Source organism: Quercus suber, unplaced genomic scaffold, assembly GCF_002906115.3.
Source record: "Quercus suber isolate HL8 unplaced genomic scaffold, Cork oak 2.0 scaffold_240, whole genome shotgun sequence".
NCBI classification, from domain to species: domain Eukaryota; kingdom Viridiplantae; phylum Streptophyta; class Magnoliopsida; order Fagales; family Fagaceae; genus Quercus; species Quercus suber.
Window position 1 is genome coordinate 524,978 of NW_027069697.1, and position 21,710 is coordinate 546,687.

At 34.5% G+C, this 21,710-nt stretch overlaps 2 protein-coding genes across 5 annotated transcripts in view; both read left to right on the forward strand.

Moving 5' to 3' along the window:
• Positions 1–4,159, forward strand: part of LOC111998443 (uncharacterized) — a 31,810-nt gene extending 27,651 nt beyond the window's left edge. For all 3 annotated transcript variants that reach the window (XM_065780589.1, XM_024030534.2, XM_024030536.2), the window contains 2 exons: positions 2,022–2,578; positions 4,059–4,159. In XM_065780589.1, the coding sequence (XP_065636661.1) occupies positions 2,022–2,557 (536 nt within the window). In that variant the 3' untranslated portion in view covers positions 2,558–2,578; positions 4,059–4,159. The remainder of the gene's footprint in view (positions 1–2,021; positions 2,579–4,058) is intronic.
• Positions 4,160–10,537: 6,378 nt separating this feature from the next.
• On the forward strand, positions 10,538–13,573 carry LOC111998454 (FHA domain-containing protein At4g14490). 2 transcript variants are annotated; one of them, XM_024030550.2, is made up of 2 exons: positions 10,538–12,064; positions 12,820–13,573. In XM_024030550.2, the coding sequence occupies exon 1, from the start codon at positions 10,661–10,663 to the stop codon at positions 12,038–12,040; it is 1,380 nt and encodes a 459-aa protein (XP_023886318.1). In that variant the 5' UTR covers positions 10,538–10,660; the 3' UTR covers positions 12,041–12,064; positions 12,820–13,573. The 2 variants fall into 2 exon arrangements, with proteins under 2 accessions (XP_023886318.1, XP_065636662.1); XM_065780590.1 differs by having other exon boundaries at positions 12,891–13,573.
• Positions 13,574–21,710: the final 8,137 nt, after the last annotated feature.

Below are 21,710 nucleotides of genomic sequence, written 5' to 3' on the forward strand. Positions count from 1 at the left end.
TGTGTAAGAAATGTTATTGTTATTTAAATACTGAAAACTGTTGTTTAAAAGCAGGTATCAAACAGCCCCGGAATCATTGAGGAAACCTTTAAAGTGAGATGGTTTAGAGATTTGATTGGGGATTCAATTGAGGTTGAATAGTGATGTCATAAATAATTTAACTAAAAATTACTTAACGTTAAAGATAGATGTAATACAATTACATTTCATAAATGATTATCATTTTAACTAACATTTCATAATAATATAATTACATTAAAAAAAATTATGCAAACAAGTGTTGATACAAGCAGTTTTGGTAAAAGCATTAAGCGCACTTAAGTGTACAACTCTCTTGGAGTCTAGGTGCAAAGTGCAAGTAAGTAAAGTGCATATTTGTCAAATATAAATATAATAATTTGTAATAAAAAATACATAGCATATAATAAAAAAACTAATAAATTTAAAATAGTAATATGTTTTGTTAATTAGTTAAAATGGATAATGCAATTGCACAATTTGTAATTTCAAATTTTACGGTTGTTTCAATTTCTTAAAATTTTTATAATTGATAATGATTTTTTATGGATGGCAATATGATAATAATCCAATCGTAGCAAGTTTAAACAGAACATTTTGTATAATTCTCTTGTGCTTTATGAAAATACGTAATCAGGATAGCTATGATCAAATGAAGTATATGGTTCATCAAAATAAATACAAAAGGCAAAGACCAAAAACCAAAGGAATAGTAAATTATTGTCTCGATATATAAACAAAAAATTGTGAGTAATACAGCACCTTAAGAATAATGTTTGTTTAATAATTCAATGTTCTTGACATTTCCTTCTAGATCAAGGAGTTAAGTTTAATTATAAATATATTTTAGCAAAAAAATAAAACAGCGCACCTTAGTGTGCTTTTTGCTTCTTCATAAAGCACAAAATAAAAAAAGAAAAAAAGAAGAAGAGAGAGAATGCCTGAGACACGCTTCACTTAATTAGCTTTGCTTCAAGCAAGCAAAGTACTCGCCGCTCAGACATTGGGCTTCGATTTTTGAGATTTAAGCTTGCTTTTAACAACACTGGGTACAAGGTGAACTATTGCTTGTAAAGATAGCATGAAACACCAAGCCCTTTGCTGACTGATGAAAGAATACGCCATTTACCTTCCATCTGTAAACCTCTCTTTTCAATCTCTATCTTAAACTCTAATCTATAATTACTTGTCCTTCTCTGTGCATATATTTTTAGCACCATCAGTTGGGAGCTATTGAAGCCCTTTGTTTTAATCATGCTGCACCATCACTCTAATGCCCTCTTTGATTTAAACTGAAGTCCAGAGATTGTTCTGCCCATTGGATTAGTGAGCCATCAGTTTTGGAAGAGTTCTTTGCTATAACAGTTTTTAGGGGATCACTGGCCTTTTCTAGGGCTTGTTTCATGGTTTTCACATGTGGCAGGCTTTGGTGGCATTTAGTGGCTAGCTCATCAATGACTGGAAGGACTTGTTTCAAAAAATGGCATACGTTAGGGATCCAAATTGTTAAACATTAGGGGGAATATATCAAAATGACTCTTTAACTTTAAGGGTGCAAATTTCAATTTAGTCATAAGAAAATGAGAATCTCATTTAAAGTTGTGTCCACACGTAATATAAACTATAAAGTGAAATTTTTTTAGGAATATTACTAAACTTTCACATTTTTTTATTATTTAGAATCAAACATTTATTTCAGGATGGAGCAAGTATTACAATAGGTGGCTTATACTTGTACGTGACCTTATAGAAGTTAGTGGTTCTGTCTTTACATAGCTGGACATTTTACAGATGTATGTGATTAGTTACTTTGATCATTTACCACTTGATCTTATATCCATGCCTCCTATACTTCTGTTTGGTTTAATTGTTTTGAGATAGTTACAAAATGTTGAGGTGCCAATTAAGCTACAAGGCTCTTGGCAAATTTGAGTTTGATTGGTTTGGTTTATTTAATGACTTGGTTTCAAATTTGAATTTGATTGGCACCGGATTAATATAAGTTGCTGGGGCTCCAAATTTGATGATCCAAGCCGAAGGCAAAGGAAGAAAGGGAATTCAGGCTACTACTAGGGCATCGCTTAAGTGTAATTCTTCTTCTTCTTCTCATAGTTCAGCTAGCTCATTACAACTTCCAGATGCATCAGAACGAATGGTGAAGCGACCTTTGATCACTGTGACATCTAAGGAGACACAAACACCTGAAACAAATTTGGAGTTAGATATGGAAGAGAATGGAATTGGAAAGACCAATTGCTCAGACATTGTTAGAGATGTGTCAGCTGATATGGTGGGAACTGCGTCTAGGAATGGAAAATATGATAACTCTGGGTCTTCAAAGAAGATAAAAGCGGATGGAAATATTTCTTTAGATTCCATGTGTTCTGATACGTTAGAAGTTGCAGTTATGGACCTGGAAGAACTTGTAAACCGGGTTAAATGGATTAGGGGTTTGTTGGAATTTGGAAAACCTGTGTCTAATACTATGCAGAATGCTTGGGAATTTCTGGAACACAGGGCATCATCCACACCAAAATGAGTGTTCAATTTTATTGAAAGAGTAAGTTTACATTACAAAACCTCCTCTAGCTCCTAAATGTGAAATTTTGATGAACATTTAGATAGATGAAATCAAGCATAGTCTGACTTTCTAATCTGTTTGTGACCTAATTATATCTATCTAAATATGTCTCTTGTCTTGGGATTTGTTGGAGTGAAATCAAGTTATAACTCATGGTTAAGTGCACAGCGAATTTTGTGGAATCAATTTGACAAGTGATAACATCTGTCTTACTGTTAATATGTGAAACTTGTGAGTTAAATGCTTAAATTTCATGCATTGAAATTTTTTCAGTTACTACTATTAAGATGCATTGCTTAAAGTCAAGACTGAGAATTTCTAAATAAATTTTAGTTGAGTTGAGTTAGCAGGAATATATTAAAATAAACATGATAAGTGATGATTATGAAAACAATTGTGATACTGCAGATAGTGCAGAGACTACTGATAAGTTAAACCCAAGAGCCGTTGCTCAATTGTTAATGTTAGCAAATATAATTAATTTGCAGCCTAAGTGATGGAATGAAACAAACTGGAAGGAAAGAATTTGAACTTAAGACACAAAACATTTCACATTTCTGTTGGATAGCTAAAAAAAATCTTAATTGCAAAAACAGAATGGTCCAATGACTGTTGGACAGTGGCATGTCATCTTGCAAAAGAAACCGATTGAAGAGGATTTCTTTTTTTCCATGCGGATATGAAGTTGATATATAAATTCTGGAGTCTGAGTCTTGGCCCAAATGAAAAAGAGGTGGGTTTAGGTTAGATTTTAGTCTAGTATCTTGCTTGGAAAAGTTCTTTAAAAAAGCAAGACTATAGGTTAGCATAAATGTCCTTGCTGCTGATCCAAATGCAGTGTCTTGATAGAGAAGTCATTACTATTAAAGATATTACCAAATATTATAAATAGATTGCCTTGTTGCTGAACCAAATACAGAAAATTGATGGAGAAATAGATTTTAATTTTTTAAAATATATTTCCTAACATTTTCAGATCAATGACAATTATATTAACAAGAATCTAATATCCTATTAATCCATGTGAATCCTTCTGAACTAGCATTTTGCTGTAGTCTTTTCAACTTGCATGAGAAGATACATGTATGAAAAGCATACTGATGTTAAACTTAAAGCATGTATTTTTGAATTTGACAAGCAAAGCTTTCCGACTGGACTTACAATTTCAGGTTCTTTAGCTGGCCCAGAATCATCTTTTTTATATGCTTCTTTAAAGTACCCTCTAGGTTTACTACTAAACTGAGCAAAAGTATTGTTTACAGAGAAAGAATTACAAAAAATGTTGATTTGGGAAAACTTGAATGGAGCTTTATCCTATCTTTGCTGAACATTGTTTGCTTTTGAGAGGCACTATTATGTTGATAGATATGATTTCAGTTAGATTTAATTTACCATTAGTGATAAGAAAAGTATGACAGATTCAATTAGATTTCTTCACTAGATACATTCTGATGCCCAGGAATTAACTGGATCTACCAACAAACCATGGAATTATAACCTCCTGCTCATCTACCATTGTGTCTTTAGCGCACTAGTTGGATGGAATGCAGATTAGTACGAGTAAGTTTTTTCTTCCCATTTTGTTCTTTTTAACTGTTGATCCATAGCAAAATTAAGTGTTTTTTCCCTATCTATGGGCTTAATATGCCTCTTACTTTTTCAGTTTGTGTTGCAGAATGATGGATAATACATTGTTTACCAAATGATGTCTACTGTTGTGGGGGATTTCTGTCCAGACTAGATGATCCGTTCCCATAAAAAAATTGAATTTGCACTAGAAATTTTGTCTGCAATGCCAATTTTTCACGGCTTTAACTTTTGCCTTGTATCATTAGACACCTTTAGGCTTAACCCAGTCTTACCTAATCTTGATCCTTTGCTTTTATCTCACCAATTCACCTGCTGTGTATCTACTGTAAATAGTGAATTTTCTTTCCTGTATTGATTTTTATTTTTATTTTCCTTTTCTGCCAGTCACTGCTGTAAACTGATAATAGAGACGTCTTTTTTGATTTTTTCACTAATTCATACCACAATCTTTGTAGAGCTTGCACTTAGCATTACTAGTTTCTTAAGACAGCTATTTCTGCTTCTCAATCTGTAAGAATCAAAGATATTGTAGAGAAATTGGGCAGATACCCATTTGCTTGGAGCTCTATTTACCTGTGCTCTAAAGATTTTGTTCAGAGAATAACAATGGCGGCAAAACTGGTCGATACAACGAAGGTATGTTTGTGAATATAGAGGTAGCGTTTGAATGGTTCATTAGATGTCCTTATTTAAATGTCCGACAGTAATAATCATTTTGTCAAAAAATATTGCTACAAAATTGTGTCAAATTATACATTAGCTCCCTACTTTAGGGTTTGGCTTCCTTTCAGTTTGTGCACTGGAGGTGACAGGGTTATTTTTTATTTTGCACTAGAGTTAAAATTGTTTACACCGCTCAAGTCTGTGGAGCAGTAACCTTTTCTTTCAAGGATTATTGTATTTTATTCTATTTTTGGGCAAATAATAAAATTTCTTACATTAGGTTAGATCTCAATGTAATCTCATGCGTGTTTGATTTATCTTTAGGAAAGGGGTAACGATATAAATCATTCCATTCCAATGGATTCAAGAGTGAGATAAAGAAATATTGCGTCTTTCCAGTATTTTTTTATTGAAGACGTGTGGAGATTATACATGGAGCTTGGATGTATAAGTTCTTATTTAAAGTGCTCTGACCTGGAACAGAAAAAGGAAACAAAAAAAAAAACCTATAACCATAAACATAACCATTGATTCCAGCATTGCATTCTGATTGTGATATGGTATGTGTTTGGTTTATTTAATTACCATGTTCGAGCTGTTCGTTATGCTTAATGCTGTAATTTTGCTGAGAAAAGCATGTTTCCCAAGAGAGATTTGAAGATATTATTTAATTATTTCATTCTGGGGGAGCGCGGAAAATATTAAACCCATTGAGAAGATTAATGCATTGACATTTAACATAACTATTATTCATTTCACAACAAAATGAATTATAGATGGCAAATTATTATTAGTTCTTAATCCATAACTTCAATTATGGTTTTTTTGGCATCAGCTGTGGCTTTTAACTTTTATTTCTTATATATAGTTTTTTAAAACCTTATATTTTTTTTTTCATATTTTTCACATTTTTCCACTTTTTTTTTCAATTTTTTCAAAGTATAAGTATACTTAAGCACATTTTCAAGTAAATTAATTAGAAATTTAACCTATCAAGTAAATTAATTAGATTTAAAATATATAATTTTAGTTTTTGTTTGGTTGGTAGAAGTAGAAGTTGTGGGATAGGAAATGGTTAAGGGATGAAAAAAAGAGGGAATAAAAAAGATTTAGTTTTCCTACATGTGTGTTTAGTTGGAGGATGGAAAAATAAAAGGATAAAAAACTCTTTTGTTTGGTTGATAAGAAAAATAAGGGAATAAAAAATATCGCTTGTATAAATTTACTCTCAAATCCTTGTTACAATAAAAAAAATGATAATAGTCAAAATTAATAATAAAAATTGAAAATTGTTTTAAGTTTATTAAAAAGAACTAATCATACATTAAAGTTAAAAAAAAAAAAAGGAAAAAAAAAAAATCCCTTCAAGCCCCCTTCCACCCTTATATTTTTTTTGCCAAATTGGGAAGAAAACAAAATCCGTCCAAATGATAGGACCAACCACCCACTACCCAATCAGCCACCACAAGAAACAACTACAACCACCACCACCACCACCACAACCCAACTAGCCAACAACAGCCCACACACCACCATAACCCAAATACCACCACAACTCAACTATCCAATAATAGCCACACCTACCACCACAACCCAAAGACCATTACAACCTAACTGGCCAACAATTGCCACTGCCATTTACCACCAAACCTACAACTGCATTACCACCACCATCCAGGAAAAAAAAACAAAAAACAAAATTTTGACCCACAACCCAATGATTCAAATTGTGATCCACAACTGCATCACCACCATGACTCACGACCTAATGATCCAAACTGGACCAACAAACCACCACCATTATGACCCACAAACTGCAACTGAACCATTGCCATTGTGACCCACAAACCGCAATTGAACCACCATCATTGCCATCTTGATTGGACCACCAGAGAGTGAGAGAGAGAGGGATGAGAAAGAGAGGCAAAGGCAAACAAAGGAGAGAGAGTGAGAGTGAGAGAATGAGTGAGGAGAGAGACAATAAAACCCATTAAAATACAAAATATTGATTGCTACCATAAACACTTACTAGTAAAAGTTCATTGTAGCTAAATGGGAAATTTTTTTAGATATAGCAGCTTCAATGTTGCGTGATTTTAATGATTTAAGTTGGTGAAATAACTTTTGAGTGGTTTTACAACCACTGTTGTGAATATTCTAAGTCGCTAGTATAGACCATGCATTATGTAGAATGGATGAACAAAAATATCTCTCATCTTTTGTCTCAAAGGGATAGAAGACCTTGTCACTCTCATGGGTTCAAAATGGGAGCAATCAATAGCCTTCAAAGTTGCATATGCATGGGGAATATTCAGATGCTAAAAGAGATTTGAATACCCTCATTTGTAAAATTAAAAAAAAAAAAAAATGGTCCTTCAAAGTTCTCATTTCTCTAGAGTTCTCTAAAATGTAATAGATTGTGATGTGTTTCACATTAATGGGAAATTTATTGTTATTGTTGGGTATTACTTATTTCAGCATAGCTTGAAGAGTGAAGACATCTCTCTCAGTGGAGCTTGAAGAGTGAAGATGAATCTTCACTTATTTTTCTAGTTACGATCTAATAAAAGAGAATATTATGGCTAAATCGAGGTTTCTTAAACTTAGTTCATATATTAAAGTTATTGATCGTGAATCAGTGAAATGTGATATATACCCTCCTCGGTTCTAAAACCAAACTTATAGAGTAGAATGACCAATATAAATAGACTTGTACATGTATCATACAATTAGTTTGGACATAACATATAAATAAAAATAAATAAATTTGGGTACTTCATATTTATAATTCACTACACAAATTAAAATTGACAAGAAATAATGATCAAATAATTTAACTCTAAGAACCACGTAAGCATGAATCAAAGAAGCTAAAAGGCTTGTACCTTAATTGTTTGACACTTTTTGTATTTTCAACAAACAGTTAGGATTTAAATCTCTTTATCCCCAACTCTTAATATAATAAAACAAACATAAATCAAAGAGCAAAATAAACTTAAACATATCATAAAGTTTTACACCAAGAATGCACCAATCCCTAAGAATGTATAAACTTTGCTATTATGCATGAATATGCATGTTTATTTGACCATGCTAAAATAAGCAAAAAATTTGATTTCAACCCAATGCATTGCAATTTTAGATGAAATGCAATCATTTTTATGGGTAATTTATTGAGAAAAAATATTATGAAATTCAGTTTCACCTCATTACCCCAATTTATTCACATGTTGATTTGTCCCATTTTAAATTATTCCACTTGAATCCTCTTTGATTTCATTGGAAGAAAATGCATTACTCTAATCTACACGGCATGTGGAGAAATTTTTTAGGGGTGATTTTAATGATTGTGCTCAATAGTGTTTTTTTTTTTTTTGGTAAACACACACAAGAGAGAGGAATATATGTTTTAATACAAAGGTACACCAAAAACTCCATTCAAAAGTCATGATAATTTTTTTTTTTTAAAAAAAATAAGATCATGATAACTTTTAAGGGAATATGGGGCAAGCTCAATAATTTAACTATAAAGATTATTTCATTAAAAAAAAAAAGGCAAAAATTTCATTTTAGTCACTATATTTTAGGGTCATTGTCTATTTAGTAAATTGACGGAATGGGCTATATTAAGGGTGTGTTTAGATACCGTTTATTTTGCTGAAACTATTAACTTATTTTTGAAAGTACTATAAATAAAGGTAAAAGTTAGTTGAAATAGTATAGTAGGGCCCATGAAAAGTATCAAAAAATATAGTGGGGCTCATAAATAGTAGTAAAAATAAGTTGAATAGTAAAATAATTTTAATTTGTGATCGGTTCCCAAACGCACACTAAGGTCTATTTGAGAGTCGTTTATTTTGCTGAAGAAATTTTTTTGCTAAAAGTACTGTAGATAAAAGAAAAAGTTAGTTGAAATAGTACAGTGGAATCCATGAATAGTACTAAAAAATATAGTGGGACCTATAAATAATAGTAAAAATAAACTGAATAGTAAAATAAGATGATAAAAAATAAACTGACAAAAAATAAGCTATCCAAACAAAGCTTAATTATAAGCTGAAAATAACATGCCAAAAAAAAAAAAAAAAAAGGCGAAAAGCCACTTTTAGTCTCTACATTTTCAGGCGATTCTCATTTTAGTCCCTAGATTTTATTTTTACGCTTTTAGTCTCTATCCTGAAAAACACTTCCCGTTTTGGTCCCTCCCGTTACATCAGAAACGAAAAAGTTGACATGACAAACGGCAGAAATAAATAATACTAAATTAATATCCACGTAGCATAAATTAATAATAAAAAATATTTTTTGGCATTAAAAAATGCCACGTCAGCATTTAAATTAAAAAAAATTAATTTATTAATTTTAACTAAATAAAAAAAATTAAAAATTAAAAATCATATGAATTGAGATCTAAGTGTGTCTTGAACAAGAACAACAAGACATAATCTCAAATCCAAGAACACAAACCCAGAAATTAAAAAAGAAAAAAAGAAAAAGGGACTACTCAGTTTGTGGTACTGTAAAGCTTGAAGAAGATAAACCTTCTCCAACTCTCTCTTCTTGCTGTAAAGCTTCATTGACTATTCTTGAACCCTTGGTCCTCATTTAGGGTCCACTTCAACGCCTAGTATGTACAGAATTTTGTGCTTCAGATCCTTGCATTGCTTCGTAATCTCCACCAACGCTTTCGATCTGAAACAAAACGGTTGCGTTTCGTTGATCGAGTTAACGTTGAGTTGGTTCTTGAGTCGGAGAAAATCATTTGGGTCCATTAACGCATGAAGATCTTCGATCTCGGAGAGAAGCTTCCAGATCCGCTCGATCAAATAACAGTCACTCGCAGCCTTTTCGAATTTCTGAGCTTCGACTCACTTAGTGACTCACTTCAACATCTGTTGACTCACGTGGATCCACGACTTGAGGATTTGAAGCGTGGTGTACACCGTCTGATTCTCGTAGTTCTGGATCTGATTGTACGGACTCTTTTCAAGCAGTGAAGCTCGTTCAGCTTGCAAACGACGTCGTTTTCAGCTCCGACGGTCCGATGCTTTCGCCACCAACCAAAATGGAACCAGAGGAAGGTTTTGCTCTTCGTGAATGGAGGCAGAGAGCATTTTAGTCCTTTTGATTATTTATTTATTTATTTATTGTTGTGAGACTTGAATTCTCTGATTTGTTGATTTTTCCAGATCTAATTTGTATTTTGTTGCAATTTGCTTAGATCTGTAATTTTTTTTTTTTTTTAATATTTCTGGGTTTGGGTTTGTGTTTTTATTGTTCTTGTTCAAGACACAATTAGATTTCAATTCATATGATTTTTAGTTTTTAATTCTGTGTTTAATTTTTTTATTTAGTTAAAATTAATAAATTAATTTTTTTAATTTAAATGTTGTCGTGGCATTTTTTAATGCAAAAAAATATTTTTTATTATTAATTTATGTTACGTGGATATTAATTTAGTATTATTTATTTCTGCTGTTTGCTACGTTAGCTTTTTTCGTTTCTGATATAACGGCAGGAAACAAAATGAGAAGCGTTTTTCAGGATAGGTATTAAAAGCAGTAAAAATAAAATGTAGGGACTAAAATGAGAATCGCCTGAAAATGTAGAGACTAAAAGTGGTTTTTCGCCAAAAAAAAAAAAAAAAACATTTTGATGGGGGCGAAATGCATTTACACAAAGCAGCCGCGTAGCTATAATTCAAATTTGGTCAATTTTGAAACTTCGAGTCTTGACATTGCCCGGACTCAGAGAACTTGCTCACTACTACTTTCAAACTTCACAAGACAACCTTCTTCAATTCAAACAATGGAACCCCCAGCTCTGAAGCTCGTAATGGTCCAAGGCCCACGTAAAGGCGAGTCCATAGAATACAAACCCGGATCCAACATCCGAATCGGCCGCATCGTCCGCGGCAACAACCTCCCTATCAAAGACTCCGGCATCTCTTCCAACCACCTCTCTATCGATTATTCATCCGGATCCGGGTCGCCTAAATGGATCCTCCGCGACCTCGACTCCTCAAACGGTACTATCCTCAACGGAACCAAGCTACAACCAAACACGCCTCACGATCTCTCCGACGGCGATTCTATCAAGATCGGCGAGTACAGTTCCATCCTTGTCAACATCGTTGCAAGCCACGATGAGAGCCAACTCAGACGGAACCCTAGGCGCCGAGCCGCCCAGGCAGTTTCCGTGGAACAGGTTTCAGAGATTCGCGGCCGGAGAGGTAGGGTTTTGAAAGAGGCAGAAGAAGCTGAGAAAGGCGAGGTTTTGGACACTAGGAATCGGAGGAGAGCTCCTCCGAGAAAAGCTAAGGTTTTGAAGAGTTATGAAGACGAAGAAGAGGAAGCCCGGAATGGTGTTCCTGAAATTGTGGAACCAGTAGCAGATAATCGTGGCCGGATGGGCAAGGTTTTGAAAGAGAGCGAAGAAGCTAAATGCGATGAGAAAATTGAGGATTTGGACAATCGAAGAAGAGCTCCTCCGAGGAAAGCTAGGGTTTTGAAGATTGAAGAAACAGAGGAAATTGGTCTTGAATCGGAGAAAGAGAAACCAGGGCAGAAAACAGGCACGCGGCGAACTCGGAATGTGAAGAATGTGGTTTCAGATTCAATGCTAGAGAAGATTCCGGAGAATTCTGGAGTAGAGTGTGCAGAAGTGGAGGTTAAAGGTAAAAAGAAGCGAGGCAGGCCAACGAGGAAGAATTTACGTGAAGAGCTGCCTGACTGTAATCTAGTTGATGAGTTGGAGAATGCAAAGGAGACGAATTTGGAAGAAAAAGCTGTAATTGATGTTGATGAAGGTGCGGCTGTGAATGTAGTTGTTGTTGATGATAATAAGGTGGAAAATGAGGGTGAATGTAGTGTTGAGGAATTGGAGAATGTGGAGGAAATAAATTTGGAAGAAAAAGTTGAAATTGACGTGGATAAAGGCACGGCGGCGAGTGGAGTTGTTGGTGATGATAATAAGGTGGAAAGGGAGGGTGGTTGTGGTGTTGAGGAGGGGTTTGATTTGGAGAAGGGGACGCTCGGGGAGTGGTTCAATTATTTGGAGCTGCATTTGCCAAAACAGATCATTGACGTGACTGAGGAGATGATTGTAGGTATGAGAAAGAAAGCCGAGCGAGTTCATGAGTATATGTTGGAGCAGAGGAAAGCGAAGGGCAAAGTTCTGGTTGGATAGAGGGAGGAGCGGTTCGGTTATCTGGTAATTGATAGCTCATAGCTTAATGGCTTTATTTTTTGAATTATGTATTGTATATTGCCTTAGAATTGTATCTGAGCTATGCATTCATATCTATTTCTATTTTGGATGATACAATGTTATTTTTGTTGGTGATCTTGGGCTTGTAGTCATTGGTCTTGTTAAAGGAGTGTCAAGGCTATTGGGAAATATATTTAGGTGTTTAGATGTTGTTCTCAACGTACAAATTTAGGCACATAGGTATGAATGTATTAGATAATCTTTGGGTCAATGAGGCGGCTGTGCATGTTTATCTGGAATCTACGAGGTTCTTTCAAGGACCTTCAGGTCCTAACAAGACTGGTATTTCAACAGGATGATTTGGACATGTAAAAACTTTCCCAAATTCTGTTGCTGCTGTGCATGTTGTTTTTGAATCTAATGAGTGTAATACAAGTCACAAGTTGAATTGTTTTGGGCTGTAAGTAGAGAAATCAATTTGATACTATTTTGTTCATCTTTTTCTTTTTGTTGTTGATAAGTATACTATTTTGTTCATCTATTAGTGTGTTCTAAAATTATAAAATGATAAATTTACAGTCATATTTTAATTAGCATATCATGCATCCATTGATTGTATGGATTTCGTATGCTATATTAATTCTGGATGTCATACTCTATATGCCGAGTCCAATTGCTTGGTATAAATTGTTTTGGAGCCCTGCTGATCACTTAAGATTAAGTTCTCTATACCATGATTCAAAATCTTATGCATGTAGGTCTTAGAAGTATCCCACATATTGAAAGTGCTGCTAATAGATATGAAAGTTCTGTAAAACAATCCTACCAGGTCTTTCTACCATGGACTATGTACTCTTCTGGACCTTCTGGTTAATAGTGGACATCATGTGTCATTAGTTAACTCTGCTGAAATAATTTGGGCTTTGCTGTGGGGGCTTGAACACTTGAGAGGCTAGGTTTTAACTTTTAATTGATGGTGCGTCAAGGCAAAGGTAGTTCAAAAGTGTCCCAAATGCTACTTTGTGCTGCATCTAAGGAGACACAAACACCTGAAACAAATTTGGAGTTATATATGGGAGAAAATGGAATTGGAAAGACCAATTTCTCAGACATTGTTAGAGATGTGTCAGCTGATATGGTGGGAACTGCGTCTAGGAATGGAAAATATGATAACTATGGGTCTTCAAAGAAGATAAAAGCTGATGGAAATATTTCTTCAGATTCCATGTGTTCTGATACTATTGAGAAGGACTGAAGCTTAGGAAGGTTGCAGTGAAGACTACAGAGCTGTGCAAGTGAAAGAATAGCAGTATTTATGCTGCAGTGTATAAGCTACATGAAGTTTACAGTTAGTTAGCTAAACGACATGTGCTTTAATTAATCCATTAGTAGAGTTAGTTAGCACACGTGTATCAGTTAGATTTTTTCTCCTTTGGCTTAGTATATAAACACACAGGTTATGTATTAGATTTAGGTTTTTTCATTAATGCAAATAGAAATTTCTTTCTCAAAGCTTTCTATATGATTCTCAATATGATACCAGAGCAATTTCTCTTTGATTTTCTTTCTGTTTCTTTGCTTCCAAACAGAGTTTAGGCTTTTGGATTTCATTCTTTCTTAAGTTTTCTTCTTTTGAATTTCTCGTCTTTGATTTGCTGGATTTCCATGGCTTCCGCTGAGAATACAAGTTCTCATTCTACAAATCCAATTGGGTCTTCTGCAATTGCTGTCGATGTTGATAAACCATCGAGTCCTTATTTTCTTCCTAGTGCAGAAAATCCAGGAATTATTTTGGTTTCACAACCACTTACAGCAGAGAATTATCTACATTGTAGTAGGTCGATGACTAAGGCACTTTCAGCAATGAACAAGTTAGGGTTTGTGGATGGTTCTATCCCAGAGCCTTCTGATCCTGATTCTCCTCTATTTCAAGCATGGTGGAGATGCAATGATATGGTCTTTTCTTGGATTATCAACGCTCTTTCCAGGGATATAGCCTGTAAAGAAATTTACTCTGACAAAGCTAATGAAATCTGGATGGATTTGAAGGTAAGGTTCATTCAGAGAAATGGTCCTAGGCTTCTAGAGTTGAAGAAGGCATTAGCTTGTCATACACAAGCAATTCCACTGTTAGAGAGTACTTGACCAAGTTGAAATGCAAAATTGGTGAGTTGCAAAGTACTCCCTTCCTGTCTATGTGGTGCAATGATGAAGGTTCATGAGCTGTTCTAGGAAGAATATGTCCTCCAATTTCTCATGGGTCTCAATGAGACTTTTTCCAATGTTAGAGTGCAAATCCTCTTGATGGAACCTATTCTTTCAATCAACAAAGTCTTTTCTTTGATCCAGCAAGAAGAAAAGCAAAAGTCTGTGGGATTGAGAATGACTTCAGTTGTTGAATCTGCAGTTTTAGCCACCAGGTTTGAGAATACTTTTGGTTATGGTTCTAATTCTTCCAGTCATGGTTCTAATTACAAAGGGGAAGATTGGCCTATTTGTTCTCATTGTGGATTGAAAGGCCATACAGTTGATAAGTGCTATAGGGTGCATGATTTTCCTCCTGGTTATAGGAACAGAGGCAAAGGTCAAGCACACCAAGATGCAGCTATTATGGTGCCCAATCAATCTTCAATCTCTGAGAATTCTACTCTTACACTGACACAGGCTCAGATCCAATGTCAAGAACTGATGAAGCATGTCAACATTCTTAGTTCTCAATTTGCTGAAATTGGAAACAATGCTATTGATCATCAGTCTATGACACGATCCTCAACCCTACAAGCTGCTCATGTGGTGATTCAATCTGCACCTTTGTATCCACAATCATCAACCTTTGCAGCTTTTGATCACACGGGAGGTGAGTTTCATGGTTCAACTATTTCTCTTGAGCATTCTGTTTTCTCAGCCAATTTCACTCCACCTTCTACAATTTCTTCTCAAGATTGGATCTTGGACACAGGTGCCACAGATCACATGGTTCAATCCATTTCCTTACTACTATCACTTCCACTGTTGATCTTGTTGTCAATTTACCTGGTCACAAGGAAGTTGTTACACACAGGCACAATCAAGTTAACATCTACACTTACTCTTTACAATGTTCTTTGTGTGCCAACTTTTTCTTATAATTTGATATCAGTGAGTCAATTAACTAAAAGCATATTTTGTTGCTTAATATTCTTGAATACCCTTTGCTAATTCAGGCCCTACAACCATGGCAAACGATTGGATTGGGTAGAGCAAAGGGGAATCTATATCTTTTGGATACTGCACTCACTAAATTTCTTTCATTTTCTTATCAATCGTTTCAAATGCATCTTGTACATATAATTCTGCAGTTTTACTTGCTACTTTGAGAACAAAGTTTCTCTCCAAACTAGTTTGGAGAGAAACTCTTTTCAATGATTGGAACTCAATTCAAATCCAAAATTAAATGTTTTCGATTAGATAATGCCCCTGGTCTCAAGTTACCAAATTTCTTTAAACAAAAGGGTACTCTTCATCAATTTTCTTGTGTTGCCACTCCTCAATAAAACTTTGCCGTTGAAAGGAAACACCAACATATTTTACAAGTGGCAAGAGCTTTAAAATTTCATTCTAATAAACCAATTCAACTCAATAGGTTGCCTTGTCCATCATTGCACAACAAGAGTCCTTACGAACTTTTATTTCATCATTCTCCATATTCACATCTTAAAGTGTTTGGTTCCTTGTGTTTTGTATCTACTCTTAGTCATTACTAGGGGTGGCAATTTTTATCCATATCCATGAACCCATCCATTACCCACCTTATTTGGATAAGTCTTAATCCAACCCATTTGAGTATTTGGGTTAAATGGATAAAGACCAATTTGATTATTTAATTAGATGGGTCTAAATGGATAAATCCACTAATATCTACTAAATCCATCTAAAATTTAAAATTAAATAAACCCACTAATATCCACTAAATCCTTCTAAAATCTAAAACCTAAGACCTCAGTCTCACTCTCCCTCAAATTTTCTCAGTAATGAAACACTTTCCCAAACACTTTAACCTCTAAATTTCTAAGCCCAAACACTTTCCCTTAGATTTGAAGAAGAAGAAGAACTCTAACATGCCATTGACTTAGGTATCAGTATCGAAAGGGATCACCCCCTTGGCCAAATCTTCAAGCAAGTAAAACACGTTGTGAATGACCTCCAACACATTGAGATCGAAAAATAAACCACCGTTAAAAGAAGAAAAACAAACAAACAAACATGGAAGACCTAAACAGAGCCGAAGCCAAACGCTTACTCGGAATCTTTGAGAAGCTCCTCCAAACCCGAGATCTCACCGGTTCGAGCGACTTCGTGATCTTAGCCCAAGAAACTGAGCCGCTCTTGGACGGCTCGGATAAGATCTTGGCCGTCACCGACGTCCTCTTGGCCGCCGAGAAGTGCATGAACAACCACCACGACTAGTACTCGATTCTCCAGCTTGATCGCCGATCGGACGATTAGGAACTCATTAAGAAACAGTATCATAGGCTCGCACTGCTCCTTCACCTAGACAAGAATAAGTTCCCTCTCGTAGATCAAGCTTTCAAACTCGTCGTTGACGCTTGGGCTGTCCTAAACGACACGGCAAAGAACCTCTAGGTTTTTTTTTTTTTTTGAAGTTGACAACTTTAACTTTTTCTGTTTCTTTCTCTGATGGTCTGTTTGGTTGCTGAGAAATGAATTTTGTGAAGGGAAAATGAAAGGAAAGAACAGGAAAGTGATTTTTGATCTTTTTGATTTTTGTTTTTAAAGTTTTTAACAAGTTATTTATTTATTTGGATTCTATTGGGTTAAATGGGTGGGTTACTAATTAAATGGGTTGGGTGGGTAATGGATAATTAATTTATATATAAATGGGTCATAAATGGATAATTATATACCCAACCCATTTATGACCCAACCCGCCCATTTGCCACCCCTAGTCATCACAAAACTAAATATGATCCTAGAGCCATACCATGTGTCTTTCTAGGCTATCCAGCAGGTATCAAAGGATATAAGGTCCTTGATTTAGCTAATAGAACCATTTTTGTTTCCAGGGATGTTCATTTTCATGAACATGTCTATCCTTTCTATTCTTTACAATCGAATTTTACTATCATCTCTACTACTGAGTCTCATATTCCACAATCAAGCCATGAATCTTCTTTCCTAGATCCTACTTTAGAACCCTTTCCAGTTGATTCAATTGATTTTATTCAATTTCTTGTAGAAGCTATTCCTGAACTTGTTCTTCCTACTCAAACTGATCTTAGAAAGTCTAATAGGGTATCCAAACCTCCATCTTATCTCCTTGGTTACCACCACAATTTAACCTCTAATTTGCTATCCTCTCTTCCTACACCTCAATATCCTATTTTTGATACTCTATCATATTCCAAACTCACAACCACTCATAGAGGTTTGGATAGGGAAAAGTGTGAATATATAGAAGATTTGCATGTAATTGTACCAGATTGATGAATTTGAAGCAAATCAAAATCAACCAGCTTGATGAATTTGAAGCAAATCAAAATCAACCAAAGTCAAAAACTTTGTTTGGTTGCCGAGAAAATAATAAAAAAACACATAAGGGAGAGAGAGAGAGAGAAAACCTGTGAGGAGCTGAGAACTTGTCTTTAGGTTGAGAGAGATGTGAGCTATGAAAGAGAGCGGGAGCGAGAGTGAGAGAGCCTACCGTAATGTATCCTTGGCTTTGATACAATCTAGTGTTCTTGATTTCTAACGTTTTACAACCGTTGATACAAAATTTAATTTATTTTATCTACAGTTGATCAAGTTGTTGATAAAACGTTTTCCTATTTAATCTTTTTTGACCCCTTTTTTCCAAAGGTGCTTAAGAAAAAAACTAAAAACAAAATATTTTTTAGCACTTATTTTAACAGTTATGCCAATTGTGAAAATAAGTATGTGAATTTCCTTACTTTGAGAGCTTGCTAGGTTGGTCTAAGCTAAACATCGTGATAATTTTTTTATTCAAAATGTGGTTGGTTAGAGATCATCTTGATAGTATTCAATGTAGACTATAGTATAACAATGTGTTTGTGGTTCCTTGGATAGAGATTTTCTCAATAGAGATATCATCTCAATAATCCAATGAATTTTCTTTTTTCTCTCCCAATTGACCCACCAAAATTTACGAATATTGTAGTTGGGATTAGGTTAACATAAAATGAAACTGGTTCTCAAAAATGTCTTCAGTAATTGCAATCAGTTTTGGGTATTTTATTTATTTATTTTTCCTTTTGGCTTATAACAAGTGGGGGATGAGATGGTTGAACTAAAGTTCTCCATTCTCTATATGAAGAAACTAGGTAGTGGTCTGTCTTATAGAATCACAAGGCTCTTGGCTATTTGCAAAGTTTTAATTAGTTGGTTAAACTATTTAAATTGGGCCATTATATATAGATTTAAGCTGGACATTATTTGGGTAAAAAACAGTGTGATTCTAAAATTGATAATTGAAATGGAGAAATAAATCGGAAATTGTTAATAAATTATGTGCGATTATAAAATTGGGGAAAACATGCTTTGAAAAGTTGTGATTATTGGCATGCATACATATATTTGACAAAGTACAATTTACGATACCTGAAAGTCGATACATAAAAAATTTGATAAAAGAAAGCATGGACTATCTTAATTTGAAAATTAAGTAAATTAGTGTCAAATAAAAATTAAATATAACTAATATCATTACAATTTGTAAAAAAGAAAGAGATAATGAAAAAAATTACTGTAGGTTAAAAGATGGAAGAATACGTAACATGTAGTTGTTACAATAAGTTGCATGTTGGAAGCTCATGTGTGATACTAAATTTTATCAAAACCAATTTTTTTTTTAAAAATAGGTAAAATTTTTATTCAATTTCTTGAAAGTTTTAGTAACAAATTTTCAACTGGAATCATTAAAAAAAATCAATTTCCACTTTTTTTTTTTTTTCCTATAAAAGTTTCTAAAAATATTTCTTAAATCAATGCCTTTAGAGAATTAACTTTTTCTATTTAGAAAAAAATGGAAAAGAAAAAGAAACTATCAAAACTGACTTTGAGAGTTGTTTATATTGTTAGATAATACATGGCAATAAAAGCAACGAAGAGAACGTCGAAGACCAAACTAAGATGCCTCTTCTTGTCTATATCTCTCGGGAAAGAAGGCCATCATGGCCTCATAGTTTTAAAGCTGGAGCCCTCAACACCTTGGTAAGTAAACTATCTCTATTTCTTTGGCATGAAAGCATTTAGTTAAACATAAATAGTAGCACTAAATAACAGTACAACTGCAGCTTCGAGTTTCGGGAGTAATCAGCAATGGCCCTTACTTATTGGTGCTAGACTGTGACAGGTACTGCAGTGATCCTACATCTGCTTGCCAGGCAATATGCTTCCATCTTGACTCCCAGTTATCTCACCCACTTGCCTTCGTTCAATACCCACAAATTTTCTACAATATCAAGAAGAAAGACATATCATGGCCAAGCAAGATCTGCTTTCGCGGTAAATGAAAAAGCATTATGTTTTGCATGCGTGCACGTGTTCTTAAGCCAACTTAGATTGTTGAAATATAGTGAGTAATATATATATTGTTGAGATATGTGTTTTTATATTAAAAAAATATTATAAACTCAACAAATTTCACAATTTTTTTTTTCCACATGTTAAGGTGGCAAACTACAATTAGTGCAACAACCTATTCACATGGGACCACATATATTACATCAATATTATATGTCAATCACAACTTACTACCTCAATCTTTGTTAAAAATATTTAAAATTTATTGTGATTATACTTATTGTTTCACAATTGGACAATGTTACAATAAATGTGATCAATGGATCTCAATAATATCTTAAATAAATATCCACATTACTTTTTTTGACCAATGACACAGTTAAAATTTGTAGTATATTCTTTCATTCCTGTAACGACATATGTGTTTCACTTGTTAAAAACATATGTCATTCTTTTATGTATATTGGCTAATCTTTTGACAAAACGCACTCTACTTATAATTTGATAGTTCTAAGTGTTTTTAATACTTTAAGAAACAAGGTTTCAAGATCAAGTGTTGAAGTCATCAAGTGTGTCTAAGAAACAAGCTGAAGAAGTGTAATTTCATTAAAGCTCAACACCTGCTCGATAGCTTCTTGACACCTTGCTATCTGTCGAGGTTTATAAAAATCAGATTTCTGATCTGATTTCTTGGGATCTGTGAATGTATCTTTGGGTCTTCTTTTCTCCTAACCCTAGACATATAAAATGATTATTTTAAGAGCCGTCAAATTGTACACAAGTTGCACAAGCATTGAGCAAACTCTGTTCAAGCAATTTGTGATCAAAGACAAAGTTCTTGCTTTAGTTCATCTCTTCTGAAGAAGTTGCTGTGTATTTGCATTAAAGGGTTTTGTGACCAAGCATCTTCTTGATCTTCATCGTGTAGGATGAACTGAAGAACTTTGCAGCCAACCTCTCCTTCAAGTTGGTGTTGAAGTCGCGTACTGAGAATTGCGCATTGGTTAGTCACGTACTTGAGAGCCGTGCATCAAAGGTGGAAACTGTCATTACAGAACAAGTCCAATTGGGTATTGGGGTAAAGGTTCAACTGTAGGTTGGTAAGGTATTTGAAATTTCTTTACTTGTAACCGCTTACTGTGATAACAATGGAGTTTCGGGAGTGGTGATTTGAAAATCACCCGGTGGGGTTTTTGCCGTCAGGTTTTTCTCTATTCGTAAACAAATCAGCGTGTTATTTAATTTCCGCTGCATGTTTAGTTATTTGGTAATTTGTTTGTGCTACCACGCGTTTGCATGTTAAATTGATTAATTAATAACTTGGCTAATTAATTAATTGGTTTAATCACAAGGGGTTAATTCAGTTTGTGGCCTATCAAGTGGTATCAGAGCAGACACTTTTGATTAGGTTTAATTTTTACTGTGTTGTTCCATTGACCCCTGTTGTCATGGCTATAATCGGCTTGAAGATATCTTTGTTTTCAAATACATCTGAAGAAGTTGCTGTGTATTTGCACTAAAGGGTTTTGTGACCAAGCATCTTCTTGATCTTCATCGTGTAGGATGAATTGAAGAACTTTACAGCCAACCTCTCCTTCAAGTTGGTGTTGAAGTTGCGTACTGGGATTTGCGCATTGGTTAGTCACGTACTTGGGAGCCGTGCATCAAAGGTGGGAACTGCCATTACAAAACAAGTCCAATTGGGTATTGGGGTAAAGGTTCAACCGTAGGTTGGTAAGGTACTTGGAATTCCTTTACTTGTAACCCCTTATTGTGATAATAGTGGAGTTTCAGGAGTGGTGACCTAAAAATCACCCGGTGGGGTTTTTGCCGTCAGGTTTTTCTCTATTCGTAAACAAATTACCGTGTCATTTAATTTCCGCTGCATGTTTAGTCATTTGGTAATTTATTTGTGCTACCATGCGTTTGCATGTTAAATTAATTAATTAATAACTTGGCTAATTAATTAATTTGTTTAATCACAAGGGGTTAATTCAGTTTCTGGCCTATCAAGTGGTATCAAAGCAGACACACTTTGATTAGGTTTAATTTTTGCTGTGTTGATCCATTGACCCCTGTTGTCATGGCTATAACTGGCTTGAAGATATCT